At 40.1% G+C, this 26,156-nt stretch overlaps 1 protein-coding gene across 3 annotated transcripts in view; it reads left to right on the forward strand.

Annotated features, from left to right (window-relative positions):
• RAD54L2 (RAD54 like 2) overlaps positions 1 to 26,156 on the forward strand; it is a 112,227-nt gene that overhangs the window by 23,045 nt on the left and 63,026 nt on the right. For all 3 annotated transcript variants that reach the window (XM_019417003.2, XM_019417004.2, XM_019417005.2), the window contains one exon: positions 23,741 to 23,933. In XM_019417003.2, coding sequence (XP_019272548.1) covers positions 23,795 to 23,933 — 139 coding nt within the window. In that variant the 5' untranslated portion in view covers positions 23,741 to 23,794. The remainder of the gene's footprint in view (positions 1 to 23,740; positions 23,934 to 26,156) is intronic.

Here is a 26,156-nt window from a genome sequence, read left to right on the forward strand (position 1 = left end):
GTGCTCTGGGAAGCCAACATAAATTGCATGGATTGAGCTTCAAGAACATGTATAAATATTAAACCATCTTAGTCTTTCAGATTCTTTTCTGTATTTTATTTTATTTTTTTAAATTTACATCCAAATTAGTTAGCATATAGTGCAACAATGGTTTCAGGAGTAGATTCCTTAATGCCCCTTACCCATTTAGCCCATCCCCCCTCCCACAACCCCTCCAGTAACCCTCTGTTTGTTCTCCATATTTAAGAGTCTCTTACGTTTTGTCCCCCTCCCTGTTTTATATTATTTTTACTTCCCTTCCCTTGTGTTCATCTGTTCTGTGTCTTAAAGACCTCATATGAGTGACGTCATATGATATTTGTCTTCCTCTGACTAATTTTGCTTAGCATAATACCCTCTGGTTCCATCCACATTGTTGCAAATGGCAAGATTTCATTCTTTTTGATTGTCGAGTAATACTCCATTGTGTATATATACCACATCTTCTTTATCCATTCATCCATCAATGGACATTTGGGCTCTTTCCATACTTCGGCTGTTGTTGATAGTGCTGCTGTAAACATTAGGGTGCATGTGTCCCTTCGAAACAGCATACTTGTATCCCTTGGATAAATGCCTAGTAGTGAATTGCTGGGTCGTAGGGTAGTTCTATTTTTAATTTTTTGAGGAATCTCCATACGTTTTCCAGAGTGGCTGCACCAGTTTGCATTCCCACCAGCAGTGCAAAAGAGATCCTCTTTCTCCACATCCTCGCCAACATCTGTTGTTGCCCAAGTTGTTAATGTTAGCCATTCTGACAGGTGTGAGGTGGTATCTCATTGTGGCTTTGATTTGTATTTTCCTGAAGATGGGTGATGTTGAGCATTTTTTCATGTGTCAGTCGGCCATCTGGATGTCTTCTTTGGAGAAGTGTCTATTCATGTCTTTTGCCCATTTCTTCACCGGATTATTTGTTATTTGGGTGTTGAGTTTGATAAGTTCTTTATAGATTTTGGATACTGACCCTTTATCTGATATGTCCTTTGCAAATATCTTTTCCCATTCCGTCGGGTGCCTTTTAGTTTTGCTGATTGTTTCCTTCACTGTGCAGAAGCTTTTTCTTTTGATGAGGTCCCAGTACTTCATTTTTGCTTGTTTGTTTCCCTTGCCTCTGGAGACGTGTTGAGTAAGGAGTTGCTGCAGCCGAGATCAAAGAGGTTTTTGCCTGCTTTCTCCTTGAGGATTTTGATGGCTTCCTGTCTTACTTTTAGGTCTTTCATCCATTTTGAGTTTATTTTTGTGTATGGTGTAAGAAAGTGGTCGAGGTTCATTCTTCTGCATGTCACTGTCCAGTGTTCCCAGCACCACTTGCTGAAGAGACTGTCTTTATCCCACTGGATATTCTTTCCTGCTTTGTCAAAGATTAGTTGGCTATATGTTTGTGGGTCCATTTCTGGGTTCTCTATTCTGTCCATTGATCTGAGTGTCTGTTTTTGTGCCAGTACCATACTGTCTTGATGATTAGGGCTTTGTAGTATAGCTTGAAGTCCAGGATTGTGATGCCTCCTGCTTTGGTTTTCTTTTTCAAGATTGCTTTGGCTATTTGGGGTCTTTTCTGGCTCCATACAAATTTTAGGATTGTTCTAGCTCTGTGAAGAATGCTGGTGTTATTTTGATAGGAATTGCATTGAATATGTAGATTACTTTGGGTAGTATCGAGATTTTAACAATATTTGTTTTTCCTATCCAGGAGCATGGAATCTTTTTCCATTTTTTTATGTCGTCTTCAATTTCTTTCATAAGCTTTCTATAGTTTTCAGTGTATAGACTTTTCTCCTCTTTGGTTAGATTTATTCCTAGGTATTTTATGGTTTTTGGTGCAATTGTAAATGGGATTGATTCCTTGATTTCTCTTTCTGTTGCTTCAGTGTTGGTGTATAGGAATGCAACTGATTTCTGTGCATTGATTTTATATCCTGTGACTTTGCTGAATTCATGGATCAGTTCTAGCAGTTTTTTGGTGGAATCTTTTGGGTTTTCCACATAGAATATCATATCATCTGCAAAGTGTGAAAGTTTGACCTCCTCCTGGCTGATTTGGATGCCTTTTATTTCGTTGTGTTGTCTGATTGCAGAGGCTAAGACTTACAATACTATGTTGAATAACAGTGGTGAGAGTGGACATCCCTGTCTTGTCCCTGACCTTAGGGGGGAAGCTGTCAGTTTTTCTCCATTGAGGATGATATTAGCATTGGGTCTTTCATATATGGCTTTTATGATCTCGAGGTATGATCCTTCTATCCCTACTTTCTTGAGGGTTTTTATCAAGAAAGGATACTGTGTTTTGTCAAATGCTTTCTCTGCATCTATTGAGAGGATCATGTGGTTCTTGTGCTTTCTTGTATTGATGTGATGAATCACATTGATTGTTTTGTGGATATTGAACCAGCCCTGCATCCCAGGTATGAATCCCACTTGGTCATGGTGAATATATTTTTTAATGTATTATTGGATCTGGTTGGCCAATATCTTGTTGAGGATTTTTGCATCCATGTTCATCAGGGAAATTGGTCTATAGTTCTCCTTTTTAGTGGGGGCCTTTGGTCTGGTTTTGGAATCAAGGCAATGCTGGCTTCATAGAAAGAGTTTGCAAGTTTTCCTTCCACTTCTATTTTTTGGAACAGCTTCAAGAGAATAGGTGTTAACTCTTCCTTAAATGTTTGGTAGAATTCCCCTGAAATGCCATCTGGCCCTGGACTCTTGTTTTTTGGGAGAGTTTTGATTACTAATTTGATTTCTTTACTGGTTATGGGTCTGTTCAAATTTTCTTTTTTTTAATTTTTTTTTTTTAACATTTATTTATTTTTGAGAGACAGAGAGCGACAGAGCATGAGCAGGGGAGGGGCAAAGAGAGAGGGAGACACAGAATCCAAAGCAGGCTCCAGGCTCCAAGCTATCAGCACAGAGCCTGATGCGGGGCTCGAACTCACAAACCACAAGGTCATGACCTGAGCCAAAGTCGGATGCTTAACCGGCTGAGCCACCCAGGTGCCCCTGTTCAAATTTTCTGTTTCTTCCTGTTTCAGTTTTGGTAGTTTATGTTTCTAGGAATTTGTCCATTTCTTCCAGATTGCTCATTTTATTGGTGTATAATTGCTCATAATATTCTCTTACTATTGTTTTTATTTCTGCTGTGTTGGTTGTTGATCTCTTCATTCTTGGTTTTATTTATTTTGGTCCTTTCCTTTTTCTTTTTGATCCAACTGGCTAGTGGTTTATCAATGTTATTAATTCTTTCAAAGAACCAGCTTCTGGTTTCATTTTCAAAATCTTTTCTAATTGAAATTAGGACCTTTTGTCTGCAGAGTTGCTTAACACTGGTGTTACTGGACCCCACTTGTCTTGTTTTTAAGGAAAGGAGGCTTTGGGGAGTAGGAGTGTAGTTTCCTTGGGAAGTGACTGTCTTTCCCCAAGAGTAGCCCCCCCCCCCCCCCCCCCCCCCGCAACCTTACGCTGTCTAGCATAGATAGAACAGAGCCTGCTGTCCTGGTGTATCAGCAAGTATGTTCTTCCTTCACAGTGTGTTTATCTCTGCCAAATGTTGATTCTTATTACTTTATTTTTATTGTATTTTAAAAGTTTATGTAAGTAATCTCTACACCCAACGTGGGGCTTGAACTCACAACCCCCAGATCAAGGGTGGCACACTGTTCTAACTGAGCCAGCCAGGCACCACGAATCTTATTACTTAAAAAAAAAAATCCTTGTATGTTAATCCAGTTAGAACTAACGTGAGAATTTTAAGTGATACAATTTGAAACATAGCTCAGTAGCTGTGGAAGATCAGATCAGAATGCCACAAGCGTTGTGTCCTGAGTCCTTGACAGAGGTGACTTAGGGTTGGGTCACCAGCTGGGATGATGTGATGAACCTCCACTTATCCCAGTTTCCATCATAAGAGCTGGAACTGATTTTTTTAACTATTTTTTTTTTTTAATGTTTATTTATTTTTGAGAGAGAGAGTCAGCACAAGCAGGGCAGGGGCAGAGAGAGAGGGAGACACAGAATCTGAAGCAGGCTTCAGGCTCTGAGCTTTCAGCACAGAGTCCAACACGGGGCTTGAACCCATGAACCATGAGATCATGACCTGAGCCTAAGTTGGACGCTTAACCTACTGAACCACCCAGATGCCCCTTAAACTAATTAAAAAAAAATTTTTTTTTACGTTTGTTTTTGAGACTGAGAGAGACAGAGCATGAATGGGGGAGGGTCAGAGAGAGAGGGAGACACAGAATCTCAAACAGGCTCCAGGCCCTGAGCTGTCAGCACAGAGCCTGACGCGGGGCTTGAACTCATGGACCGCGAGATCATGACCTGAGCCGAAGTTGGATGCTTAACCGACTGAGCCACCCAGGTGCCCCTCCCTTGAACTAATTTTTAATGCCAAAAAATGACTTTTAGGGGTGGCTACCTGTCAGAGCTTTTATTTACTATTTTGGATGGTGGTTGGTTATTGTTTATTTTGTTTATCTCAAACATAGAAGAATATTCAGAATAATAAAACAAAAAAATGTTTGTGGCCCTCCAGCTTTGTCATATCTCAATATTATACCATAATCCTGCTTCAGATATTCGTACTTAAAAAAACAAACCAGAGTGAAGATATTTCACTTCTCAGTGCTGTTTACTTCCTTACCCCAGCGGTAACACTATTCTGAATTATATATTCTCATGCATGTTTTCCTTTTTTTATTGCATGTGTGTTTCTTTACAACATTGAGTGTTGTTTTGTATATTTTAAATGCTTTTTTTAAATGTTTATTTATTTTTGAGAGAGAGATACAGAGTGCGAGTGGGGAAGGGGCAGAGAGAGAGGGAGACAACAGAACTGGAAGCAGGCTCCAGGCTCTGAGCTGTCATTACAGAGCCTGACGTGGGGCTTGAACTCATGAACTGTGAGATATGACCTGAGCCAAAGTTGGACGCTCAACCAACTTGAGCCTCCCAGGTGCCCCAGTTGTTTTGTTTATTTTTTAAACTTTATATAAATGGTTATTATCTTGTATTTATTTTTCTGCAGCTTTCTTTTTCACTTAATGTCATTAAAGTTTATCCATATTGATTTATGTTATATTCTAGTTCATTTATTTCAAGTTGTATAATATTCCATTAGATGAGAGGGCTATAATATGTTTATGCATGTTCCTATTAATGAATGTTTAGATTGCTTTTTATTTGTCACTGATCCTGTGTTACAATGAAGATTCAAAATTTCCTTGTATACCTGTTCTAGAATTTCTCTAGGAGCAAAATTTATAATTCATAGGGCTGAGCATGTTTAACCCTGGTAGATATTTCCAATTATTCAAAGTGTCAGTTTGCACTCCCACCAGTTGTGTGTAGGAATCCTTGCTTAGCAGCCTCTCTAGCATTTTGTATTGTCAGACTGTGGCAAAAACTTTATCGAATGTGTATAAAATGTTTCTTGGTCGTTTGAGTTTTCTCTTCTAAGAGTTACCCAGTCGTATCCTTTATCTTCTTACTGTTTTTTTTAATTTAATTTATTTTTTAATTTACATCCAAATTAGTATATAGTGCAACAATGATTTCAGGAGTAGATTCCTTAATGCCCCTTACCCATTTAGCCCATCCCCCCTCCCACAACCCCTCCAGTAACCCTCTGTTTGTTCTCCGTATTTAAGTCTCTTATGTTTTGCCCCCTCCCTGTTTTTATAAAATTTTTGTTTCCTTTCCCTTACGTTCATCTGTTTTATCTCTTAAAGTCCTCATATGAGTGAAGTCATATGATATTTGTCTTTCTCTGACTAATTTCGCTTATCATAATACCCTCCAGTTCCATCCACGTAGTTGCAAATGGCAAGATTTCTTTCTTTTTGATTGCCGAGTAATACTCCATTGTATATATATACCACATCTTCTTTATCCATTCATCCATTGATGGACATTTGGGCTCTTTCCATACTTTGGCTATTGTTGATAGTGCTACTATAAACATTGAGGTGCATGTGTCCCTTTGAAATAGCACACCTGTATCCCTTGGATAAATACCTAGTAGTGCAATTGCTGGGTCGTAGGGTAGTTCTATTTTTAATTTTTTGAGGAAACTCCATACGTTTTCCAGAGTGGCTGCACCAGTTTGCATTCCCACCAGCAGTGCAAAAGAGATCCTCTTTCTCCATATCCTCGCCAACATCTGTTGTTGCCTGAGTTGTTAATGTTAGTCATTCTAACAAGTGTAAGGTGGTATCTCATTGTGACTTCTTACTGGTTTTTAAAGAGGTGCTCATATATTGTGGTTACTAATCCTTTTACTGGCTCTATATCCACAGGTATCTCCCAGACTTTGGCTTATCTTTGCTTTGTTTGTATTTTCTTGTGCATTTTCGTTTTTGATGTAGTGGAATTTATTGATCTTTTCCTTTACAGTTTACACATTTTGTGCCTGGGGATTTTGATTAGAAGTGCATTTGATTAGGGGCGCCTGGGTGGCTCAGTCGGTTAAGCGGCCGACTTCAGCTCAGGTCACGATCTCACGGTCCATGAGTTCGAGCCCTGCATCGGGCTCTGGGCTGATGGCTCAGAGCCTGGAGCCTGCTTCCGATTCTGTCTCCCTCTCTCTCTGCCCCTCCCCCGTTCATGCTCTGTCTCTGTCTCAAAAATAAATAAAACATTAAAAAAAAAATTTTAGAAGTGCATTTGATTAGATGTTCATTTGATTAGAAGTTTATAGGGAGGGGTACCTGGGTAGCTCAGTTGGTTAAGCCTCCAACTTGACCTCAGGTCATGATCTCACGGTTTGTGGGCTCAAGCCCCTCGTTGGGTTCTGTGCTGACAGCTCAGAGCCTGGAGCCTGCTTTGGATTCTGTCTCCTTCTCTCTCTGTCCCTCCCCTACTTGCACTCTCTTTCAAAAACAAAATATTAAAAAAAAATTAAAAATCAAAAAGCTTATAGGGAGAATTGACATTTTGTAATAGTCTCCATCTTGGAACATGTCAATCTTTCTGATTATTTAGGTCTTTTTTAATGTGTTTATTTCTTTTTAGTTTTTATTTTTTAAAGTTTATTTATTTTGAGAGAGAGAGAGAATGGGAAGGGCAGGGAGAGGGAGAGAGAGAGAGACTCCCAAGCAGGCTCTGCACTGTCAGCGCAGAGTCCCATGTGGGGCTCAGACTCATGAACCATGAGCTCATGACCTGAGTGGAAACCAAGAGGTGGACGCTTAACCAACTCAGCCACCCAGGCGCCCCTCTTTTAATGTCTTTAAATGAAGTGTTATGCTTTTTGTCACAAAAATCCTAACATACCTTTCCCTAGATTTATTGTCAGGTAACATATGGATATTGTTGCTATTGTAAATAATATTTTTAAAAGTATACTTTCTAAATGGGTGTTAACTGCATATAGAAATAATAAGATAGGTTTTTCTATATTAATCTTTCACATAACTGCCTTACTATGCTCTCCTGTATTTTTTTTTAGCTCCTGTATTTCTAATAGTAGTTTACCTGTACATTTTCTATGTTGAAATAATAGGATCCTCAATCGTTGACAGTTTTCTTTCTTTGTTCCAATTTTTATGGTTTCTATGTGTGTCTTATTTATTGGTTAGAATCTCTAACAACTTGATGTTGATAGAAATTTTGATAGCATGCAACCACGTCTTGTTCCTGAATTTACAGTGTATGTTCCCATATGTTCTCATACTAAATGTGGTGTGGTGGCTTTTGGTGGACTCCTTTTATCCAGTGAAAGAAGTTTTCACCTAGTTTGCTAAGAGTTTGTTTGCTTTTGTAATCATAAATTAGTTCTAAATTTTATGAAAGTTTTTTCTGCATCTTTTGAGATAGCATGTAGCTTATTATCTCCTTCAATCTGGTAGTTGTATTATCAGAAATTTTGGGGAAACTAGGGTTGCCTGAGTGGCTCGGTTGAACGTCCAACTTTAGCTCAGGTCATGATCTCACAGTTTGTGAGTTCAAGCCCCGTGTCAGGCTCTGTGCTGACAGCTCGAAGCCTGGAGCCTGCTTCGGATTCTGTCTCCTTCTCTCTCTGCCTCTCCCCACTTGTGCTCTGTCTCTCTGTCTCTCAAAATAAATAAATGTAAACAAAAAATTTTTTTAAAGAAATTTTTAGGAAACTAGTTTTAGTCTTCCCTGTTGGCCCTTGCTTTTGTTTGATTAGTTGTTGATGTGTTTGTACTTTTGGATTGTGAGTGCATCTTCAATAAGGCTTTATCTATGGGACTCTTATGTGGCCCAGATTGGGGTGTGTCCCAGAGATGTTTTGCATTTACTTCTAGCTGACTAGTGTGTATCACTTGCCTGGGACCACTTTAGTTTTGATTAATTTCTTGGACTATGTAGATTAGATACTTTTTTCCCCTCCTCCAAACTAGGTTGACACAACTTTTATGTTGTCTTCTATGTTGCTGGTTATTTTCTGTATCATTCTTTCCTGGGAGTATAGCTCTTCATGTTCTGTCTTTATGTAGAGGTTGCAGTCTTTCCTTTTTAGCTTCTTTGAACCCCAAGGCATTGTTTCTTATCTTACTTCCACCCATCCCCAAGACTGGCACCCTCCTCTTCTCCTTGGACTGCCATTGTGTTAGCTCTCAAGAGTATTTGTGTTTTCAGTTTGCTTTTCACTCTTGGTCCTTGGTCCATTCTGTTACTTTTTTTGGTGAAAACTGTTATGCATTTAAAATGGATGCATATTGGGGTGCCTGGGTGGCTCAGTTGGTTTAGCATCCGACTTCAGCTCAGGTCATGATCTTGCAGTCCGTGGATTCGAGCTCTGTGTCAGGCTCTGTGCTGGCAGCTCAGAGCCTGGACCCTGCTTCGGATTCTATGTCTCTCTCTCTCTCTCTCTGCCCGTCCCTTGCTCGTGCGTGCGCGCTCTCTCTCTCTCTCTCTCTCTCTCTCTCAAAAATAAACATTAAAAAAATTAAAAATTAAAATGGATACATTTACATAGAATTTTACCCATGTGTTTAGATGTTTTGCATTGGGAAAATTTGCAAGATCTCCTGTCTGCCAAGGTGCCAAGCAGGAAGCTCTTGTCCAAATTATTAGATGGACCTTGTTACTGTGGTGCTATCTTGTTGGTTTCTACTAGATAGCTTCTAGAGCTGTTAACCTGGCATCTTCTGGTGCTGTCCTACCTTCATGACTCTCGTATACCCAGTATTCAAGTACTCACTATCAGTAATTTCTTTTACGGATAGTAATTTTAGAGACTTTGGGGAAAAAAAGTATAATCCATAGAGAAGCTATAAAATAGCACACTTAATCTTGGGTTTTACTAATTCTGAAATTTGAAATGGAATGTATTTCATAGTTCTTGATCAAGGTAACAGCAACACTAAAGCAGCATTTGTAAAATGGCACAAGTTCTTTCCATACTTTTATGTTAGTGGCATTTTTTAGAAGCCTGTCCAAGCTCAAAATATGTAATTATTCTTATAATTTCAATATTTTATTTATTATAGAGAGTTTATAAATAACTACAGTTTGTATAGTACTAATATCAAGTCAAAAATATACATAGAAGCCTGCCTCGTATGTCATATCCAAACTAGTGTAAAAATAATGTTATGAACTTCATTAAGAGCAGGCACGTTTGGAATGTGAAGAAGCTCACTTGTCAGAATTGTTTGTTGTGGAAGCTATTGTTTTTTGTTTGTTTTTTGTTTTTATCTTTAGTTAACGGGAGAGATGATTAGGAGATTCCGGAACTCCTTGTGATGTGGAGGGTTCAGTAGTTTCTTGATTAGCTTGGCTGAGTGGCAGCTCTAGCCCTGCATTTGTAACTAGGCCAGTGCCACCATTGACTTAGCTGGGCCTTTCATTCAGCTCCCTGTGATGTGACAGTGAGTTGCACTCCTTCTTGTATGCTGTGGTGAGCAGGAGGGAAGCTTAGCTCCTCATCCTGTCCTTTTTCTATCACTTACTACCTTTCTGTTTTTCATGCATTTGTATTTTGCCCATGGTGCTGGGGCAATGTCCACTTGAGAACAAGCCACAAGAATGAGTAATAACTACTTGTTAAGTAAAAGACCAGAAGATTGGAACTTCCTTAACTTTGCCCAAACCCAGCCCTGGAGTGTGTCCTTGAGATTTGGCAGTTGTCTCTAGGTGTTCCACTTTTATTCTTCACTCTCAATCAACTAGATTATTCTTGGATGGTGGATGCCAACTTTTGTAGGTTGGCATAGTGAGTGCTGATGCGACAGAGGCTTGGTTTAATTCCAGGGCAGCCTCGCCCTGGTTAGAGAGCAACCGTGCAGGCCTAGACTGTACCCTTAACTGCACTAGGGTTCATGAGTATCTTGGGCACCAGGGATCAAGTATGTTTAGTGTGATTAGGGAAGAAAATACATTGTAAATTTCCTAGTGGGACAGAAACATCATTTTTTTTTTTTTTGTATTAAGGGTATCATTTTAAATTATGATTAGATTTGATTTAGTATTTTTATTTACTCAAATGCTACAGACTTCTTTGGTGTCCCCAAATGACACTGTTACTGATTCTTTCTGTTTTGGAGTCAGATAGTCTTATGGCTTCTTGCTCTGCATCATTCTTTGAGGCATGTATATTGTATCACTTCCACAATGCCTGGCAGAATGTCTTTATTATGTCATACATAGGCTTTGGACCGAATTAATTGCTAGCCTTTCTGCCTTTTCTTTTGACCATTATTTCTACAAAATAACTATCAGCTACTTTTTTCTTTGAAGTATTTCCTCAAGCTTTTTGTTCATCTCAGTCCATGACCTTTATCCCCTCTATCATTATAGTATCTCATGGCCATAAGATTACTATGTGGATTATTTTGATCTCTTGTACCTCCCATATGGTGTAATGAAGTTGTGGCCTTGCCTCCATGGAATAAGCATCTTTTTCTGAAGAGTGATGAGTACATGGTTTGGTGTATGTACCCACACAAGCCATGTTGCAGTCTTTGAGAGATGGCCTTTCTTCCCAAGGGTTAATGTCCATTTTTACATCATTTCTGTTTACAGAGATGAGGTTTCCCTGCAGGTCCCCTTCTTACTTGCAAAATCTGTAGCCTGAGTTTTGTCCAGATTCCATATGCTTTTCCTCAAAGAATTATAGGAGTATTAGTTTGAAAGAAGAAGCTTTTTTTCTACTTCACTATATTGGCTTTAGGTCAAGTACACACTCTTTTTCCTCCACCTGTTTTTGCTAATGTTCAGATGTCACTGTTTTTGTCAATATTCATGTCCAGTGTTAGACCAGAGAGAGACTTATAGGGCACGTTTACTTAAGTAACTGGTTCAGTGGTATGAATCTTAAGCTACTTATTTCTTTAATGCTGAAGTGTGTGAAGTGTGTGTGTGTGTGTGTGTGTGTGTGTGTGTGTGTGTGTGTGTAAGAGCCTAAGAAACTGGGCACAGGTTGAATAACCTTGGCCATAAAATAACAGTGAAACATGTAATCTAGATAGATTACATAAGTCTCCTTAGAAGATTGTTCAGAATCGGGCCACATCTACACAAAGAAGGAGGACAAGCTGGTGAGTCCAATTTCTACCTGCTGGTGGGGTGCTATTTGTTTATGACATTGACCAGACCTAGAGCCTTCCAGAGGGAACCCAGGTGAGACTTGCCTCAGAGATGATTCCAGTTCCTGCTGGGCTCCCGAGGAAGAGGGAGAGAGGCCTACCCCCTACCAAGAGGACATCCTGTCTGTGCATGAGGATGCTGGGAGGCTTAATTTAATTAGCCTTTTTAACCCTATGTTTTTTGTGTCTTAACGGAAAGGAAGTTTCATACTAATTTGTTACTAATTAACTATAGAGAATAGTCAGCTAGGTAATCCTTCAAATCTGTACTTTGAAAGAAGGTATTTTTATACTTGGTAAGTGTTTAAATCTTTGGAAAACTAGGAATAGATAATTTTATTCTCTTTTTCACTGTCTTTTAGAAGGTTGTTTATTTATTTTTGCCACTAAAGACTTCATTGGTGTATTTCCTAAAGACGTTTTCTTATATAATCACAAAATAATTCTCAAGATCAGGAAATATAATATTGATATAATACTATTGTCTAAACCATAGTCCATATTCCATTGCTTCAACTATTCTCAGTTCTGGCTTTTATAGCTATTTTCTTCCCCGGATCCAGGATCTCATCCAGGATCCCATGTTGCATTTAGTCTCCTCTAATCTGAAATTATTCTTCAAGAATTATTTTATGTATATGGTGGGGTATACACGGTTAGCCCCTGGATTCTTGTCTTCTAGTTCATATTCTGATCCTTACTTCCTCATGGCATTCTGGAGAAAGGTGCTGCCACCTTGAGAAAAAAGGGATTGTATTTGAATGGAACTCATTTTGATTCTTCTACATTTTGGTAGCTACTAATAGATTTGGCAGTCTAAGAGGGTGTGTTGGCCAAGGGAGGTATCTAATAACAGGTGATGGTTAGACTCTATATGTAATTTGAACTGCTTGCGTTACTAATGATCCTCATTGGTTCTGCTAGTTTTTCATTACTCTCATAATCAGTTTTTATTATCCATTGGAAATATAGAAAATAATGCATATTTTATCAGTGGTTCTTTTCCTTTTTTGTGATTTGAGAGGTAAATGCAGTATGGATTCCCATTTACAAATCCCTGTGCCATTTAATAATTTAAGTCCACTGGAAATGTGACATTTAGTAGTTTAAAGGTGCAGGCTACCTCTTGCATTGAAGTAAATACCACAGTTTATTTTTGCACATGTGAAGTCAAGAAATAATAGATCTTCAGACTTTTTGTTGCACTTTTTACTATGGTTTGTCACTTAAATCTTTATGGCACTGGGATATTTCCCAGTACCAATAACCAATTCTCTGATTCTCCAGATACCAAATGGGTGTCCAACAATTCATTTCTGACACTATTCCAAGTTAGCAGAGACCTAAGGCTAAGGACTCAGTCCCATAAGACTTTCCCCTACTTCAGATGCCAGTTGTAAGTCCTTGGCTATCCATACTTCTGACTGACCATAAATCAGGGCTCCCATGACCCCCCTCCTTAGGCTCAATAATTTGCAAGAATGACTCACAGAACTCAGGAATATACTTATGTTTACTGGTTTATTTGAAAGGACACAGCTCAGAACAGCTAAGCGGAAGAGATGCATAGGGCAAAATATGGGGGAGGAGTGGCATGGAGTTCAATGCCTTTTCCAGTTGTGCCATTCTCCCAGCGTCTCAGTGTATTCACTGACCCAGAAGCTCTCTGAATCTCAGAGTTCAAGAGTTTTTATAGAACTTACTCTCCAGCTCCCCATCTCCCATCTTGGGAGGTTGGTGGGCAGGGCTGAAAGTGCTAGTCTTTTAGTCACTGGGTCTTTTTGGTGACCAGTGCCATCATGAGGCTGTCTAGGGGCTCTACCCTAAGTTACTTTGTTGGCACGGATTCAGCTGTGATCAAAAGAGGGCTCAGGGTAAACAGCAGAAGACACTCCTGTCACTCAGAAAATTCTAAGGGTTTGGGAGCTCTGCCAGGAACCAGGGAAAAGGACCAAATATATTTTTGTTTTGTACCAAAGGCACCATAGGAGTATGCACCTGACTAGTCTTACCATTCACTTTAGAACTGTGAAGAGTGGAGCCAGATGAGTTTACTTCTATTGGTGTGCCTGGCTGGCTGGCTGGCTCAGCTGTAGAGCATGTGACTCTATTTTTTTTTTTTTTTTTAATGTTTATTCATTTTTGAGAGATGGAGAGAGACAGTGTGAGTAGGGGAGGGGCAGAGAGAGAGGGAGACAAAGAATCTGAAGCACACTCCAAGCTCTTAGCTGTCAGCACAGAGCCTGACACGGGGCTCGAACCCATGGACTGTGAGATCATGACCTGAGCTGAAGTCAGATGTTTAACTGACTGAGCCACCCAGGCGCCTGGAGTATGTGACTCTTGATCTCAGGATCGTGAGTTCAAGCCCCACGGTGGGTGGGGAGCCTACTTTAAAAAAAAAAAAAAAGCATAGAAACGTTTATGTCTTTAAGGAGCTTAGCTTAGTACACAGAGTGCCCAAGTTACTGGCAAAGCTAACAAAAACTTGAGTAAGCATGTAAATACAGTGATATTAGTATATCATATTTTTTCCTATAGAATATTTTGAAAATATGCATGTATATCAAAAAATAGTAGTTATCCATTAAAATTTTAGTTAATTGGTAGTAGATACCAATTTAGGAAAAACATAGTATGCAACCTGTATACCCTGTAGTTATAACTATTTAAAAATGAATGACAACTGAAAATCTAAAGCAATCAACATCAACTCAGCAAATTAGTGGCTATTTGCATTATAGAAGGATTCATGTAGAGTTCCTGTTATAGTTTTATTTTTAAAAGTTTTGATTTATTGAAATGCTACTAGCACAGAGCTTTTCAGGACTGTATCTGGTACATAAGTTGACTAGATATGGAGAGATCGTCCCCAAAGTTGGTGCTGAATGTTTGCAGGACTATGAAGGGCAAACCATCCCCTCTGTGCTCAGCTTGTGTTTATCTGAGTTTGAAGACAACCAGCCTTAAGCTCCATGGCTCTGTGATAGTTAGAAACTCCTAAGAGAAAGGAAGAGCCTCAGAGGGCTGGGACTTTGGGAACAGACTGGTCAGGGACAGTGGAGGTGGTTGTAGATAGAGGGAGTTGGAGAGATGAGATACTGGCCATGATTTGGCTTCTCTCCAAGCCACTTCAGTCTTACCATCTAGTAGATAAACCCGACCTGCTTTTAGGCTGGTCTGCACTCAGGGCTGGTTTGGGCCTCAGCAAGCCTAGGGAAAGTAGGCCAAACATGCCCCCACCATGTAGATCCTCATCTCTGTCATCCTCACTTTAAGAATTGAGAGCTGTGTGGAAAGAGATACAGGGGTCACAAGTTGAATGGTAACATATTTAGCCAGAATTGCTTTTACTCTGTATTCAGAGATCCAGGGACCTTACTTTTAATTTTAATTTTAATTTTAATTTTAATTTTTTATTTTCATTTTTATTATTTTTATTTTTTACTGCCCTTAGATTATAATGTACATGTGGCATGTGTGTGTGTGTGTGTGTGTGTGTGTGTGTGTGTGTGTGTGTGAGAGAGAGAGAGAGAGAGAGAGAGAGAAGAGAGAGAAGAGAGGGAGAGAATTTTTCAGAGCCCAGATTCCTCTGGGGAGCATTGGCTATGTCACATAACCTTCTCACAGCCAAAGCTGTCACCGCTGCTTTAGTTCATATCTTACCAACTCAATTGTTTGTTGCCCTCCCTCCCCCCTTTTTTTCCATCTGACTCCATGGAGAATTAAATGAGCCTTTAATTTGCTCCTCTCAGCAGTGGCCTTCTAGAGTTTTACTCCGACTTATTCAAAATACCTGGGACTGACCCTGCAGGGATGCGCTGCTCAGTGACCTCTTGGATGAAGAACCTAAGTCAGGGAGCAAACACAAGAAACCTCAGCCCTTGGCCATTTTAAAGAGGTTGTGGATTATAGTAAAAGTAAAAGTTTGACTTTTCAAATGTAGTATTAACTTTAGTCACTGAGAAAGTTTGCCCTTGATGCTGAATTACATCTATAAAATAACCTGTATACCATTAATATATCAGATTAATCTTGTACTTTTTTATCTGAATACAGTATGGAACTGTCCAGATATTTTTTGTTGTTCATGTAATGTGATTCTGTTTGTTACATTTTTTTAAATGCTAATTTTTCTTTATGATACCTGAAAATATGGACTCTAAGACTATAGATTTCAAACTATTTGGTCTCAGGATCCTTTTATACTCTTAAAAATTATTGAAGATCCCAAAAAGCTTTTGTTTATACGGGTTATAATGGTTAATCTTCACTGTATTAGAAATTAAAACAAATTAAAAATATCAATTTCTTTAAAAAGTAATAAACTTGGAGCACCTGGGTAGCTCAGTCAGTTAAATGTCCAGCTCTTTTTAAATTCTTTAATTTATTTAATTTTATTTATTTTTTATTTTTTAAAATTTACATCCAAGTTAGTTAGCATATAGTGCAACAATGATTTCAGGAGTAGATTCCTTAATGCCCCTTACCCATTTAGCCCATCCCCCCTCCCACAACCCCTCCAGTAACCCTCTGTTTGTTCTCCATATTTAAGAGTTTCTTACGTTTTGTCCCCCTCCCTGTTTTATATTATTTTTACTTCCCTTCCCTTGTGTTCATCTGTTCTGTGTCTTAAAGACCTCATATGAGTGACGTCATATGATATTTGTCTTCCTCTGACTAATTTTGCTTAGCATAATACCCTCTGGTTCCATCCACGTTGTTGCAAATGGCAAGATTTCATTCTTTTTGACTGCTGAGTAATGCTCCATTGTGTATATATACCACGTCTTCTTTATCCATTCATCCATCAATGGACATTTGGGCTCTTTCCATACTTCGGCTGTTTTGTTTTTGTTTTTGTTTTTTTTTTTAATTTTTTTTTAGCGTTTATTTATTTTTGAGACAGGGAGAGACAGAGCATGAATGGGGGAGGGTCAGAGAGAGAGGGAGACACAGAATCTGAAACAGGCTCCAGGCTCTGAGCTGTCAGCACAGAGCCCGATGCGGGGCTTGAACTCACGGACCGCGAGATCATGACCTGAGCCGAAGCCGGATGCCTAACCGACTGAGCCACCCAGGCGCCCCACTTCAGCTGTTGTTGATAGTGCTGCTGTAAACATTAGGGTGCATGTGTCCCTTCGAAACAGCATACTTGTATCCCTTGGATAAATGCCTAGTAGTGCAATTGCTGGGTCGTAGGGTAGTTCTATCTTTAATTTTTTGAGGAATCTCCATACGTTTTCCAGAGTGGCTGCACCAGTTTGCATTCCCACCAGCAGTGCAAAAGAGATCCTCTTTCTCCACATCCTCGCCAACATCTGTTGTTGCCCGAGTTGTTAATGTTAGCCATTCTGACAGGTGTGAGGTGGTATCTCATTGTGGCTTTGATTTGTATTTTCCTGAAGATGAGTGATGTTGAGCATTTTTTCATGTGTCAGTCGGCCATCTGGATGTCTTCTTTGGAGAAGTGTCTATTCATGTCTTTTGCCCATTTCTTCACCGGATTATTTGTTATTTGGGTGTTGAGTTTGATAAGTTCTTTATAGATTTTGGATACTGACCCTTTATCTGATATGTCCTTTGCAAATATCTTTTCCCATTCCGTCGGGTGCCTTTTAGTTTTGCTGATTGTTTCCTTCACTGTGCAGAAGCTTTTTCTTTTGATGAGGTCCCAGTAGTTCATTTTTGCTTTTTGTTTCCCTTACCTCCGGAGACGTGTTGAGTAAGAAGTTGCTGCAGCCGAGATCAAAGAGGTTTTGCCTGCTTTCTCCTTGAGGATTTTGATGGCTTCCTATCTTACTTTTAGGTCTTTCATCCATTTTGAGTTTATTTTTGTGTATGGTGTACGAAAGTGGTCGAGGTTCATTCTTCTGCATGTCGCTGTCCAGTTTTCCCAGCACCACTTGCTGAAGAGACTGTCTTTATTCCACCGGATATTCTTTCCTGCTTTGTCAAAGATTAGTTGGCTATACGTTTGTGGGTCCATTTCTGGGTTCTCTGTTCTGTGCTGTTGATCTGAGTGTCTGTTTTTGTGCCAGTACCATACTGTCTTGATGATAACAGCTTTGTAGTACAGCTTGAAGTCCACCAACTCTTGATTTTAGCTCAGGTCATGTTCTCATGGTTCGTGAGACTGAGCTCTGTGCTGACAGGAGCATTCTTGGGATTCTCTCTCCCACCCTCTCTGCCCCTTCCTCTCACTCTCTCTCAAAATAAATAAATAAACATTAAAAACAATTAAAATAATAAACTCAATATATATTAAATAATTTTTAATGAAAAATAATTGTTTTCCAAAAGAAAAAAATTAGAAGAGTTGAATTGTTTGACACATTTTAAAATTTGAAAATGTCTGATTGAATAGAGATAGCTAGATCCTCAGATCTGCTTCTACATATAATTTGTTGTCACTTATTGTTTTGTTAATTTACTGTATTGTAGAAGTAGATGAAGAAGGCAGGTGGAAAATGGATGAGTGTTTTAATAGCCTTTTCAGGTAATTGTGGGTATTCTTTAATACTGTATCTAAACTCTGACAAGTGGTAGTTTCTTCAAGGTTAATTGTAATATGGAATTCGAAACCACATCCAGGAACTTCTTGTATTCTATTACATTAAAATCCATTGGTCTGTCTTGCACTTCGGATGGTTCTTTAACCCATGTATGATTTTGACTTTGTGGCTCCCTTGAAAGTGTCTTCAGGACCCCAGGGGTCCCTGGACCATCCTTTGAGAACTGCTGTCATAGAATCTGGAAGGGATCTTGAAGATGAACTAGAGTCCATCTCTCTCCTGGCTAGAACAAGAGGGGTAATGGAAGCTGAGGGAGAACTGATTTGACCAAGGTCATGCAGCTAGTTTCCCATAGAGCTATGGCTAGAATTTAGGGTTTTGTTTTGTTTTGTTTTCTCTTTTAAGAGAGACAGAGACAGCATGAGAGGGGGAGGGGCAGAAAGAGAGGGAGAGAGAGAATCCCAAGCAGGCTTTGCACTGTCAGCACAGAACCTGATATGGGGCTCAAACCCACAAACCATGAGATCATGACCTGAGCCGAAACCAAGAATCAGACGCTTAACCACTGAGCCACCTAGGCATCCCTGGAATTAAGATTTCTTGACTGATTCTGTAAACATGGCTCCAGTGCCTCTGTTGTGCTTTGTGCTGAGTCCCTGGGCCTGTCCCCACTGCATTGCCTTTTGGGGAGAGTTGTCTCCTGTGGCTTTCCTCCTTGGAGCCCTGAATGTTTTGTTCACCTTCTTTTCCTTATTTTGTCTTAATTAAGCTCCACATTGCCAAAAGTCTCATTAATAAAATATTTCAAGCTGTGTCACTTTCTAGCTCTGTACCTGCTTTGTGTGTATTAAATGTGTTCTTAAGTGACTGAAAGGTTATTAAAAGGCATTTGGACTACATGTATGCATTGGGCTTTTGTCTTGCCCAGGAAAGGTGTTTTGAAATAACTTCAGAGATCCACAGTTGATCTCTCAGCAGACTGGAAGAATCTTATTGATACCCTGTGAGTACTGGAAATGGACTGAACTCTTTTTTTAAAAAGTCTTTGAATTATATAAATTGCTTGACTAATGTGTTTCTTTGAAGTGTTGCCTAAAGTTTTAGACTGAATGTTTTCATGCTTTTAAGACTTCATACCCCTTGCAAATTAGCATAAATGCATGGTTTTGTTTATACTCTTAATGGAAAAAGAAGTGTGCATGGCACTCACTGTGGAATTGCTTTGAGATAATTTGAGGAAATTTAATATAACTCAAGGTTACCAAAATTAATGAGGACATGGCAGTTTGGAATGGTTTCTTTTATATCAAACATAGCATCAGGATGCTGCTGAGGACCTCTGAAATTGCATGGGCTGCCCTACAGTGGTGAGGCAGTATGTGCCCACAGTTCTATGATTTTAGTGTGCACTCTCCAAGCATGGTCTGCTTTGTGAACAAAGGCTTTGCTAGTATGTGTGTATGTCTTTGTGTTTTTCTCTCCTGTGTATTCTCCTCCCCAGGGGTGTGTCTTAGGGCTGTGCCTGCATGATTAATTTCACTGATTCTTAGCCAGGCACCACTCTATAGACAGGTGACATTGTTTTTGAACTTAGCAGGGCAGAGGAACCAAATTTTCCTTTACTCTCAAGGCTGTAAGGGGATGGCCTGGGATTGGCTGTGGGTTTCTTCATAACTATATATAGCCTCTTTTAGCAAACACAATATATTAAACTGTAGACCTTAACATATTACTTAGGGATTGGATATTTACTTTTCAGAGTGATTCTTTTTAGAGTTTCTTTAAATAGCTAGTTCTCTAGTTTCATTAAGATAGAATTTGATTCCCAGAATTTGCTTTGTAGGAATACAGGTCCTCATTAAGGTGTAGCACACCCATAATCACTCTCCTAGCGCTCCTCTTCCCTGGAGGTTGAGGCAGTGTTTCACATGGGCTGAGGAGCAAATGAGGGAGATACATTTTTTCCTTATCACCTTTTTCCTCACCTCTAACAGTTCTACTGAGAGCTAATTTCTTGAATCAGGCTGTCTGTGTTTGAAAGGCTGTGCCACATGGAAGTGTTTGTATGTGTGGATACCCTTATAGACAGAATGTAATTGACTGTGCTGCTGCCCTCCCAAGGTTAACTATTCCTCTGACATTTTCCCTTTGTTGCTTTTTTTTGTTTTTGGTTTTTGATGTTTATTTATTTTGAGGGAGCGCGCATGCATGTGCATAAGCAGGGGAGGGGCAGAGAGAAAGGGAGAGAGAGAGTCCTAAGCAGGCTCCATGCTGTAAGCCCAGAGGCTGAACCGTGAGATCATGACCTGAGCTGAGATCAGGGGTCAGACACTTAACCAACTGAGCCACCTGGGCATCCCTGTTGCTTTTTTGAAGGAGATCAGTAACAGCAAAACCTGCCCTTTGAGTCGTTGGTATGATTTTGAAGAGTGGAGAAAATTCATTTGTGTCATCTCTGTAAAGAAGTTTTAGTGGCTCTTGCAAGGTAGGGAAAGAGAATAACCAAATTTGGTGGGATTTAAGAAATCTATCACTCTCCACTTTATTCTGTTATGGGCATCTGATGGCCTGGGTACTATTTTATTTTTAAATAATTTTATTTTTTTATTTTAACATTTATTTATTTTTGAGAGACAGAGACCAAGCACAAGCAGGGGAGGGGCAGAGAGAGAGAGGGAGACACAGAATCTGAAGTAGGCTCCATGCTCTGAGCTATCAGCACAGAGCCTAATGTGGGGCTTGAACCCACAAACCGCAAGATCATGACCTGAGCTGAGGTCAGACACTTAACTGACTGAGCCACCCAGGTACCCCTGGCCTGGGTACTATTTTAAAATGTCCTGTACTTAAAATGTTTTGAGTAGGGGCCTGGACCAATGTCTCAAATTCTAGTAGTATGTGTGGTTGTTGATTTTTTTTTTAAGTGTTTTTTTTATTTTTAAGAGAGAGAGAGAGAGACAGAGCTTCAGTGGGGTAGGGACAGAGAGAGAGGGAGGGAGATACAGAATCTGAAGGCTTTGAGGTGTCAGCACAGAGCCCGATGCAGGGTTCGAACTCACAAACTGTGAGATCATGACCTGAGCTGAAGTCATATGCTTGACTGACTGAGCCACCCAGGCGCCCCTGGTTGTTGATGTTTAATTGATATTTGCTTCTATCTATTAGGAGCTTGGGACTGAGGTTATTTTGAAGATGTTTGTTAACTAGGTTTACAGGAGGCTTCTCATTATTATTGTTTACCTCTAAGTGATTGTCATTCTTCCACAACCACACAATTTCTTCTCTGAAATGACAGACATTCAGATTACATTAAGGTACTTGCTAATTAAAAATTGTCTTCTAAAAGCCACTCCATAATCAACCAAACACACTGTAAGCAAAACACTTATCTCAAGCAGTCTAGGATGAACCAGAGGGGTTATGCTGATTATAAACATTGACTTACACATACAGAGTAGCTGCTGTTGAGTTATCATCATTACTCATCTTCAGAATAATTTTCATTTCCAAAGCTGCTGACATCTAATTGATTTACTACCTTTCAAAACCTAATGAACTTAAAGATATAGGATAGTTATTCCCTGAGAAATTTGGAATTTGTCACTCAGTGAATGGTGACTCAGCATTAGTTATATTAATTTGTATTTGTGGAACACCTTTTTTCCCTGTGCCTTAATACACTTTGTACGTGTTTTGGAAGTGCGTTATTAATGCAAAAATTTTAATTTTATTACTAAATCATTTCACAGATTTTTTTTTTTTGGTTTCATTGTCTTGAGAGGCTAAGTGCATGACCCACCAGGACACATACACACTCATAATTCCTGTGGCTTTTAACTAAACCGTCTTGAACTTAAATTCTAGCTTTCTAGAACTCTAAAGGATCCAGTTTACTTCATTTTGTTTCAGGAGGACATAAAAATTCTGTTTCAAATTGTGTCTGGACCTTAATAAGAGATTTCAGTTCTGGAATAGTTTTTGTGTTGAATAATTAGAGACTTGTATTTTAGTTTTTATTTTGGGAGATGGGAGGAATTTTAGGATAACCTGATTGTGGATGTGGTTGTCTGTAGCAGTTTGTCGTATAAAAGATTATTTATTTTGTGTTCTTCCTCCACATTTTATTATGAAAAATTTGAAATATACAGAAAAATGGAAAGAATTGGTCAGTGAGTCTTTATGTTAACATTTTACTATATTTGCTTTATCTCAGAGCAGTCTTTACCTTGTTTTTGTCCCCCTCAAGAAGAAATGACTTTTTTTATTTTTTTAAACGTTTATTTATTTTTGAGACAGAGAGAGACAGAGCATGAACAGGGGAGGGGCAGAGAGAAAGGGAGTCACAGAATCTGAAACAGGCTCCAGGCTCTGAGCTGTCAGCACAGAGCCCGACGCGGGGCTCGAACTCACGGACCGTGAGATCATGACCTGAGCCGAAGTCGGAGGCTTAACCGACCAAGCCACCCAGGCGCCCCAAGAGGAAATGACTTTTATAGCTGATAGTAAAGTAGACCAAGTGAGAGCGAAAGAGTGAGACAGACAGACATGCACAGTGCCTGGCACATAGAAGGGTTAATAGAGCAAGTTGGCAAATGAGGGAGTGAACGTGAATGAATGAATTGATCTAAATAGGACGTGCTTCCAGCTCCAGGCCACAAAGAAACAATTCTCAGCTAAATACCTGCCCTTAGGGATTTACTGTTTGGTCTGAAGGTGAGAAACCGCAGAAGGCAAACCACTTTGCCAGGTAACCCATGTGAAGGCTTCAGTGAAGGTCAGCATAGTCAAGCATGGCTATTGGAGTTCAGAAGCAGGAATATGATCCCAGAAGACTGGGGCAGTTGACCAAGACTTCTTGGAAGAAGTGGAGCTGGAATTGGGCTAAGAGGTAGGACAGAACCTGAGAGCAGAGATGGGCACAGGGGCATTCTGGCCCATGGGGAGCCTGAGGTTCCCCACATACTTGGGAGGAGTGGGAGTGTGCTAAATAGCCAGCTGCCTTCTGGAAGCCTTCTATTCAGGTGGTTAGAGAGTGGGACTGCCTTCTGGGTAGTGCTCCAAGGCAGGACCTGGCCCTGCTCTAGGCAGGACCCACTCACTCCCTGTTCCTTGAGTACTCCCAGTTACTCTCACTCCTGGGCTCTGCCCTTGCTGCTCACTCTCCATAGAACACACTCTCCCCAGATGTCTGTGTGTCTCCCTCTTCTTCTGGCCTCTTTTCAATGAGAACTTCTCCCTGATCTCTTTCTGGCATGCAGCAGCCTCTTAGCACTCCCCAACATGCTTCCTACTGTGTCCCCAAAGCCTAGTGTAGTGCCTGTGATTATATATCTATAATGTGTATTTGTATATGTATGGATAAACAGAAATATAGAGAGTTGATGCTCAGGAAGTTGAAGGAATGAACAAATGGTAATTCTGAGGCATAGAGTGTGTTTGGTCACTTTAAGATATTTTCATGTCCAAGCAGCTAAGAGAAACTTGAGCTTCTCAGGGTTAGTGCACTTGTGAGGAAGGTGGAGATTCAGGTATGGTTAGCTTGCCCTTCTAAGGCATTCATCCTTGGCATTTTCTCTTTGAAAGAATCCTGTTCCTAAGTGAAGCCCTTGGTGATTCTGATGCCTCTTTTCTTTCTTTCAGGACCCCTGCAGTGTACCATGAGTCGGTAATGCCCACTGAGGACCTCTGGGAGCCATGTCAGACGAATCCGCCTCAGGGAGCGATCCAGACCTGGACCCGGACGTGGAGCTGGAGGATGCGGAAGAGGAGGAGGAGGAGGAGGAAGTGGCAGTGGAGGAGCACGGCAGGGATGACGCGGAAGACCTACTGGATGGTGAGTGGCTCTACTGAGTGACATGGGTTGTCTTTTCTTTTCTTTTCTTCTAGTGGATTTTTTGCTGGAAAAGCATGGTATTTCCAGTTGGATTTCTTAGGTCATCTATTGTGAGAAGGCAGACACTGGTTGCATAGCAACAATTAACTCATATGCTCTTTCTCAGGAAGTGAATTGTTGTTCCTCTATCTAGGCCTCACTTTAGTGCTGGAAGAACCTTTAGCATTTAACTCGTCTTTGACAGACATGTGGATTCAGATTCAAAGATTTGAGAGTAGAGCATCTTGCCCGAGTCATGGAGAAATCAGTAGCAGAGTCCTTGTGGCAAGACTTTGTGGTCTGGGGGTCATGGATTCATCAGATGGCTACAGGCAGGTGTGGGGGTAACCGTGAGTTTCCTGAAATTATATGCACAATTCTGCTTGTATGGACATGAGGGGATTACCTAGGGAGAGATTCTCAGATGAAAGGTACACAACTCCGGAAAGCTTACTGCATCTCCTGTGGTGCTGCTCTGCCTCCCAGCCATTTCTAGTGACTGTAGATTGCTTCTGATGGGAGAGAACTGCACCTTCATTGCTGGTAGACCCCCTCTGGACTCCTATTTGGCTCAACCCTTCCTTTGCCCCCAACTTGTTGAAGTGGCATTGACTTTTTCTTCTCTAGTCCAGTGTGAGGTCATCTGGCCAGCCATAGAGCTTCTCAGTTCATTCCAGCCTTGCATAGCATAGGATGGAGTTGTTTGCAAGCTTCCTGTTAACTGAGGAATAAAGTTTTTGTCTGTTGTTTATAACAGACCACACTAGTAGAACTAGGAAAATGTGCTACTATTCTTCTCCAGATTCTAGGAGAATGAACATCAATTCTGTTTCTTTGCTGCTGGTACTGTCTTCAGTTCTCATTCATCCTGACAGTTGTCACGTTGTTCAGGGATCAGTTTTTCCTCATTTATACTGTTTAGGAGTCTCTGCCCTATTTCCACTTCACCTCTGGCAGGGAAATTACCATTTTATTTATTTATTTTTCCTGATATCATTTGCTGTCCACTGTAATTCAGTTGGAGTCTCCCAAGATGGTACTGTAGTTCCTTTCTATATAAAGTAGAATAAGTAGAAATAATGGAAGATAGTGTGTGCTGGAACGGTATACCATCATACTGTCTTGATGTGCTCGCTTCGGCAACACATATACATCATACTGTCTTGCCTTGGTCTCATGGTTCTTAAGATGGCATTAGAGTGCCCCTGGTATCTGCATCACTTTTTGCTTTTTATCATTTGGGTTCTCAGAATTATATTTCAGCTACCCCCTAGATTCAAGTCAGGTTTAGATCGGATTTTAGATGTTGCTGGTGGGTATAATGGATGTATACACACAGTTTTCCCTCTTGGCTTCTTGGAATTCTGTTTTCCTTGTTCGGTTCTTAATTATTAAGACAAAACAAAACATATCCTTCTGTGCACTTTATTATTTATGTTAGAAGCGGCAAGATTTTTTAAAATTACTTTTTAATGTTTATTAAAAAAATTGTTTTTAATGTTTATTTTTGAGAGAGAGAGAGACAGACAGACAGACAGACAGTGGGAGCAAAGTAGGGGCAGAGAGAGGGAGACACAGAATCCAAAGCACGCTCCAGGCTCTGAGCTGACAGTACAGAGCCTGATGCAGGGCTCAAACTCAGAAACCGCAAGATCATGACCCGAGCTGAAGTCGGGTGCTTAGCCAACTGAACCACCCAGGTGCCCCTAGAAGTGGTGAGAATTTAATTGTGATTTGTCACAGCTGTGTAACTGGAGGTTTTTTGTTTGTTTTTACTATTTATACAACTTTCAGATGAAACAATTTTTTAAAAATTTGAAATGACTTATTTTTATTGCTTTTAAAGTTCCGAGTGTTAAAGTGTTTGGTAGGTACTTTTTCTCTTGCCTTGCTAGGGTTATCTAACTTCTTGGAATTTGATTAAGTATCCTTTTGATGTTTCACTGTAGTGTTAGAGCTGTGCTCACCCAGGCACTCCCAAATGGAAGTGATACTTGTGTTACTTGTGGCAATTCTGCCCCTGTTTTAGAGCTCACAGTTTTCCTGGTTCTCTCATTTTGAACACTATGAAATTTTGCTGAAACATCTGAGACCTGCCTGTTTGTTCAGTCTTGCCTTTCCTGCCTTGGCTTGCTGGTCATCTCACAACCTTAATGGGTAGAGCGGCCCGCTATTCTAAAATTA

Source organism: Panthera pardus, unplaced genomic scaffold, assembly GCF_024362965.1.
Source record: "Panthera pardus isolate Hobbes unplaced genomic scaffold, ASM2436296v1 HiC_scaffold_8, whole genome shotgun sequence".
Classification (NCBI taxonomy): Eukaryota; Metazoa; Chordata; class Mammalia; order Carnivora; family Felidae; genus Panthera; species Panthera pardus.